General features: G+C 35.1%; 1 protein-coding gene across 1 annotated transcript in view; it reads right to left on the reverse strand.

Annotated features, from left to right (window-relative positions):
* Nucleotides 1-6,276, reverse strand: part of RYR3 (ryanodine receptor 3) — a gene marked incomplete at its 5' end in the record, with an annotated part of 29,136 nt that overhangs the window by 3,767 nt on the left and 19,093 nt on the right. The window contains 5 exons of the mRNA XM_009703699.1: nt 133-289; nt 2,234-2,368; nt 3,845-3,991; nt 5,050-5,110; nt 6,049-6,176. Coding sequence (XP_009702001.1) covers nt 133-289; nt 2,234-2,368; nt 3,845-3,991; nt 5,050-5,110; nt 6,049-6,176 — 628 coding nt within the window. The remainder of the gene's footprint in view (nt 1-132; nt 290-2,233; nt 2,369-3,844; nt 3,992-5,049; nt 5,111-6,048; nt 6,177-6,276) is intronic.

The following is a 6,276-nucleotide window of genomic DNA, read 5'->3' on the forward strand; positions in this document are numbered from 1 at the left end:
TTTTATCAGCTTAGAAATAAGTCTTTATAGCAATACTGCTAAATTTACCTCAAACACAAATATGGTTTAAATACATTGCAGAGCTTAAGTAAACTAACTTCTAACAGTCTCTACTAAGGTAAGTGACGGTACCTTGAATAATGGCCAGTAGAATAACAATGACAAAGAAGAAAAATGTGATGTCAAAGACAATTCGATACATTTCATAAGGGTCTCCAGCAGGATCCTCAATTTCGTCTCCAATGCCACCACCAGCTCTTACACCCACATACATGTGGAACAGGTAACACTAAAAAAAGAGAGAGGAGAATTACAGATACATTTGCCATGACTGATTCTGTTTGGGTTTGTTTGTTTGTTTGTTTTGTAAATAATTCTGCTCTAATTCTCTCCACAAGTTACAGTAACAAAGAACACACAATATCATTCCTCATGTATCACATATTCTGCACCAAAAATCTGTTACTGTCTTAACTAATGTGATTACATCTTCAAGTATATTTACTAAGAGGGGGAGTCAGCATCAGCTGTTACCCTCTCCTCACTCCTTACTTACACACTAAGACCATTTGGGGGGCATTTTTCTTGTATTTGTTACTGTATTCAACTATATTCTACCCCTTGTATTAATTCCTAAGGTTCTAGCTTGCTCTGAGTAAGGAGAGGATATCTTTTACAGTCTTGTAATGGAGTTTAGAAATGTTGGTAAATACTGCCGTGAAATAAATAGTGACATATTCACAGCAGGTAGATCTATCTGGATCTTCTGGATAATTTCATTTTGCAATACAAGATGTCTGGTTTAGTGTATTGTAAATTATGTATGATCTGGGAAACATAGCCTGTGTTCAGTTCGATGCAGAAGAAATCACTTTACAAAAATGTTGCTGTGTGTCATATTTTTTGAACGTATAAGTCTTCATGGAAGAGTTTTTAAAAATCTGGATATTTAAGCTATGCAAGTAAATTAGAATGGAATCTTCTGCTGGAGTGATAGACTACTGATGTTCCTGTATGCATCAGCTACAGAATCTTGTGAACCACCTTCAGTCACACAACATGGGCTAAAATCAACACAACTCTTTAAGCCCAGCCAGTGAAGTCACATTAGACAGCAATGCTGGTGTTAATCAGCATAAAACCTGACAAATCTGGTCTTTCATCAACAAACACTAAACAGAACTATACATCCATTTTTATAATGCTACTTTACTGTTGACGTAAGATGCAGGTAACTAGTTTAATCATACTTAAAAATGTAACTTGGAATTGATTTACCTCACTTGGTAGAGTGGTTTCAAATGTAATATAGTTTCATTATGCCAGTTACTCCTACGTCTATTTTATGACCAGACCATTGTATCCAGCTCGCAGAGGGACCAGTTGAATAATACTGCTTGGGCAGTTTTCATAATTTTTATCATTCGCACATCCGAATTGCACTGAGTGTTTGAAAGAAAGTTCAAGAATAGGGAAGATCATTTTGTGAAGTCTATGACCCACCTCTGTTCTGAGGTATTTTATTCTGTCTTTGGCATATAACCCAGGGCAGAGAGTGACAATTCCACGGAAGAAACGAGCTGGCCACAATCTCAGAATATTACATTTTTAATACCTGGTATCTTTTAATATAACATATATAACATTCTGTGGCAACAGGTGGAAATCAGAAGGGAAATTAAGAGCATTAGATTATCACTTGTAGTAAGTTTTAATTCCCCTCCTTCTCTACTCACTCTTGACTTCTTACTTTATGACTAAATTATTAATTGTAATTTATAACTAGGGCTACTAACATCATATACTTCATATACCCTAAATAAGGATAGGAAGAGCTTACACACTTGCAAACATTGGGAACAAATGGGGTTTATTTGTGCTGCGACAACACAGCTTCTTTTTGCAGGGCTGGCCAGTTTGTCATGGAATTTCTTCCATATACTTTAAAGGTTTGCCATCTTCGTATGTGAAAGAATTGCAGCAGATCATACACCACAGTATTTAGGAGAAAAATCCAGAATATCTTCCTATATGGGTGAGTGTTGAATTTAGACCACTGGAGAATGCAGAGGGAATTTCAAGACCATCCACATTTTCTAAATGACATCTAGCAAGAAGAGGAGACCCATAGATTTAAGAACAAAAACATCCCTCCTTGCTTATCATTTTATCTTAAATATTCGTTTGAAAATTCAGGATGAAATCTGAAGCATGCTAGTGATGTTTTAGTTACCGTCATCATGTCATCACATTTCATGTCTGGTTCATCTTCATCTTCACTTTTGTTGTAGAATTTGCGGAAGAAGTTGAATGCCACAACAGTGTAAAGATACACTACTACAGCGAGGAGTCCTACAGTAAGCACCAGCTGTGTATGGAGACATGACATGAAAGTTTCAATTTCATTCTGTCAGAAGAGAGATGCTAGCTCAGTGTATCGCCTTATTGTACCTCTCCCAATAAGGAAACTAAAGATAGCAGTTACGATAGCTTTGAGGTCTTCCTATGGCTTGGGTCAGCACAGAGGTGTTACTTTACCCTGCTCTCATGTGAAAATGGAAGGGAAGAATGCTATCAAGGAACTGAAGTTGTTTCCATCTTTCTGAGCTATATGCATACAAACTATATATCACTGAAGCAATGTTTCTGCTATTTAATTTAAAGGTTAAATTCTAGTAACTTGAAAAACTGGATATACAGTGAAAATAAATCAAATGATAAAAAATAAACCTCTTTTGTTAATTTGATAAATAAGTTCAACTGGGACTTATATCATGACTTATCATAGTCATTTTCTGTTCGAAAGCTGATTAGCAAAGCCATCGATAAAGTGGATAGAAAATTTTTTAGACAACCAAAGAATAAGTAATTTCCAGGTCCTGCTTTTAAGCAAATAAAATCCTTACGTGAAAAAATTTAGCAGTTAATGAGACTAGATTATATTCTTTATTGGCGTTGGCCTTAGAAGATGCAGCTCTGGAGAGGAGATACTGAAGGCTACATATTTTTAAAAGTGCAACAATTGGTATTGAACAACGAGCTGATTGTGTTTCTCACTTTCTGCAGATCTGTAAGTGTGCTCCCGAAGTGAACATTTCAATTGAAAAACCTGCAGCTGTCTTTCAGTGTTCATATCTACTAGCAAGAAAAGCAACAAGATTAGAAAAACTAATCTTTACTTGTTAAGAATGTATACTAAAAGCTGCGGTCTGTTGAAACAGTTTTGTCAATTATGTTCAGTTTTGACTATTACATTTAGAAAAATCTCATAAAGAAAAGATATCAGTCATTACATTCAAAATGACTTTGGTCATCCTGGAGGAAAAAGAAGGGGATAAGAACAGAGATTTCATTTCTTTGTGTGATGATACTGAAAACATTCTCATATGTACTATTTTAGAAACTTCCTCTCCTGATAAGGGAAGAAACTTCCATTGATCAATTTCTGCTGAAAGAAAGGATTAAGCAAACACAAAGATACATCAGAGTTAAGCTAAGGGGATATTCTTATGCCTCTTCCAAAACAGTAGGTGGTTTAAAATGTTTTGACAAGTCTAACAGGGCGTAAGAATGTAACAGGGCTTAGAATATACATTACTGCATTTGAGAATGAATAGAATGTGTATGTTTGAAACTAAATTCTGGGGAAGTTCTGTTGGATTTCTTAAATCTAAGTTAAAAAGCATGTTAGTAAAAAGCTTGGTTTTGTTGGTATGCTAGCTAGGAACATAGAGGCAAGCATAGAACTGGATTGCATTCCAGTATTTCCTTGGTACTACAAGATTTTTTTCCCAGTACTGTTACAAAATGCATTCATTTTCAAACCTTTGCATGCAGCACTCACCTGTTTGCCATTGTGAGTGACTGAAGACAAAATGGTTCGCAATGTCTTGAAACCCATAGCAATATCCAGCAGATGAGCAGCAAAGAAGAAGTTGTTGTAGTGCCCAAGGATAGACATAGTTGTGTACCAAGCTAAGTATAAAAACGACTGCAGAGAAAGTGAAAAGTGACAGAATTAGCAGGTGCTAATGTGCATTATGGGATCCAGAATATAGCTTTCTTTTAGTCACTCAAGTTATGAAATAAAGTAATACTATCATGATCTGATTTGAATCACATTCTGAATGTAATACCTCTATATTACATGTTCAAAAAGACTGTCTTGTTCTGTCTCTTATCAACTCCACGGTTCATTTAAGGAGTGTTTATTGCTTAGTTATGCTAATGAGACCTCTGTCTTTACATATGTAAATGCAGTCTTCAGCATATATCTTATTAATATCAAAGTCCCCTACCTTAAAATTGTTTTGGTTGGGGAGCTTGTTACACAGTACTTTAAATTTTAATACTGATTCTGGAGGAGAGAAAATGCATTGTATTACTCGAGACACTTTAAGTCTCAGACCACATCAACCAGGACACCCAGAAAACCAAAGCACGTAATACAGCTTATTCTTTTAACAAGCAGTGAACCTGAAGCCACCTTGACGTGAAAGCTCGTACTGAAGAACAATGGCTCAGTGTGCTTTTAGTGGACAATGAGTTTATACATCTTCACTTGATTCACCTCAGCCTTCTTGTTTGTTTGGGAATGCTCAAGAGGATGCAAAAAGAGGATTCACCAAAAAAGGGATTTTAATATAAGCGTAGTCCTTTCAAAGGAGAAGGTATGAAAGAAAATAATTAACCAACCATGTCAAACAGATGATTCAAGAATACAAAAGCATAACTTTCTGTAGACTGTGCTTGATTTTAGAAAAGACACCTTTGGTTGCTAGATTGATTTCTACAACATTAAATGAATGTACCATTAAATTCCAAAATGCTGACATTATATTATGGTGAGGAGTTGCATATTGCCCTTTAGAATCAAAATTCTAACATAAATTAAAGCAATTTGCTACAACACAAGACAGAAAAAACTATTTTAAAATGGCTCTGCAATGCAGCATTATTTGTGTATGTTTGTTTAAAATAGAAGCAGATGGTGGAAGAAATCACGTTTATAGTAAATCAAAGCATATTCTTCTAGGCTAACGTACTCACATTATCAGTGAAAACAACTCCGAGCTTCCAAACGTGGTACTTAGTATCAATGGAGCTTAACCTAGGAAATACAAAATTTTTGAAATGCATCAACATCAAAATTAAGTATTGAATTCTGTAAGTCTAAACAACAAACTAGGTTTGGTACTTCACATTTGTTCGCGGAAGGTGGTGATATACATCATCTATTTTTTGAGTGATGTAGGTGCTTCATTTTTCAGAGAGTATTCATTAACTCTGAGCACCCATACCTGGTTTCTAAATCATTGAAACTGGTGGAACAATTTCAGCAGAAGTGATACTGCCGTATTCCAGACTAACAAAAATTAAAATATGTATTAAAAGTACTGAAATGTGGAACCCAAATTGCTTGAATTCAAGAGATGATAAGTATTCTCTCTACTGTAAAATGTTGCCAAAATTACCAAGATAAAAGCTAATGCCTTCTGCAAGATTCTAAATATTTTATTAGCCATTAGATGACATGTGAACCAAAATCTTTCTTCTTGTGTGCCTTAAGTATTGAGGAAACCAACTCTTGTAGGAGCCTAAATCATTTGGGAGTTGGGTACTTTCAAACTCTCATCTTTGCTGACAGATTAAGTCAGGAAAACATCTCTGAATTTCTTCTAGATACCTGGCATCTAGATATTTGTTACCAATACTTTTTCTGTCCTTTGGTTTATAAACTACCTCTGTTCTAACACCTAAAGAACTTTTAAATGCTGTATTATTGTTGAAAATAAAAGAGTGCCCAACTATATCAGTCAGCATCAACTCCTGTGATTTTTTTTTCTTACTTTTGTAACACAAGTATTAAGTATCATTTAGAACAAACAAAAAGCTTTTATATTTTACTTTCACACTAGGAAGACTTCTCAGTTTGAATTTTCCATGGCGAGGAAAAAGTTGCTACAGTTTCAATATAAAATCTGTTTTTTTCTTTGATGGTGAAGTTACGCCAACACATAATTTGTCTGTAAAGTTCAGAAGTCATACCATGATACAAGAGATGCCTCTTCTGGTTCACTCTCTTCCACTGGACTAAAATCAAGGGCACTTTTCTCCAAACCCAAAAGTTCTGCTATTCGCTCTGCTCCATATAAGTCTCCGTACTTGTTAATAACCTAAAAATGGCAGAAGTTTTGCTCAAAGACAGACCTTGGTGACAGTCACCCTACTTTAAGTCAGTAGTTGTCAGAAATTTAAAAAAAAAAAAAAAAAAAA

The sequence above is a fragment of the Cariama cristata genome, unplaced genomic scaffold, assembly GCF_000690535.1.
Source record: "Cariama cristata isolate BGI_N322 unplaced genomic scaffold, ASM69053v1 scaffold34807, whole genome shotgun sequence".
Taxonomy (NCBI): Eukaryota; Metazoa; Chordata; class Aves; order Cariamiformes; family Cariamidae; genus Cariama; species Cariama cristata.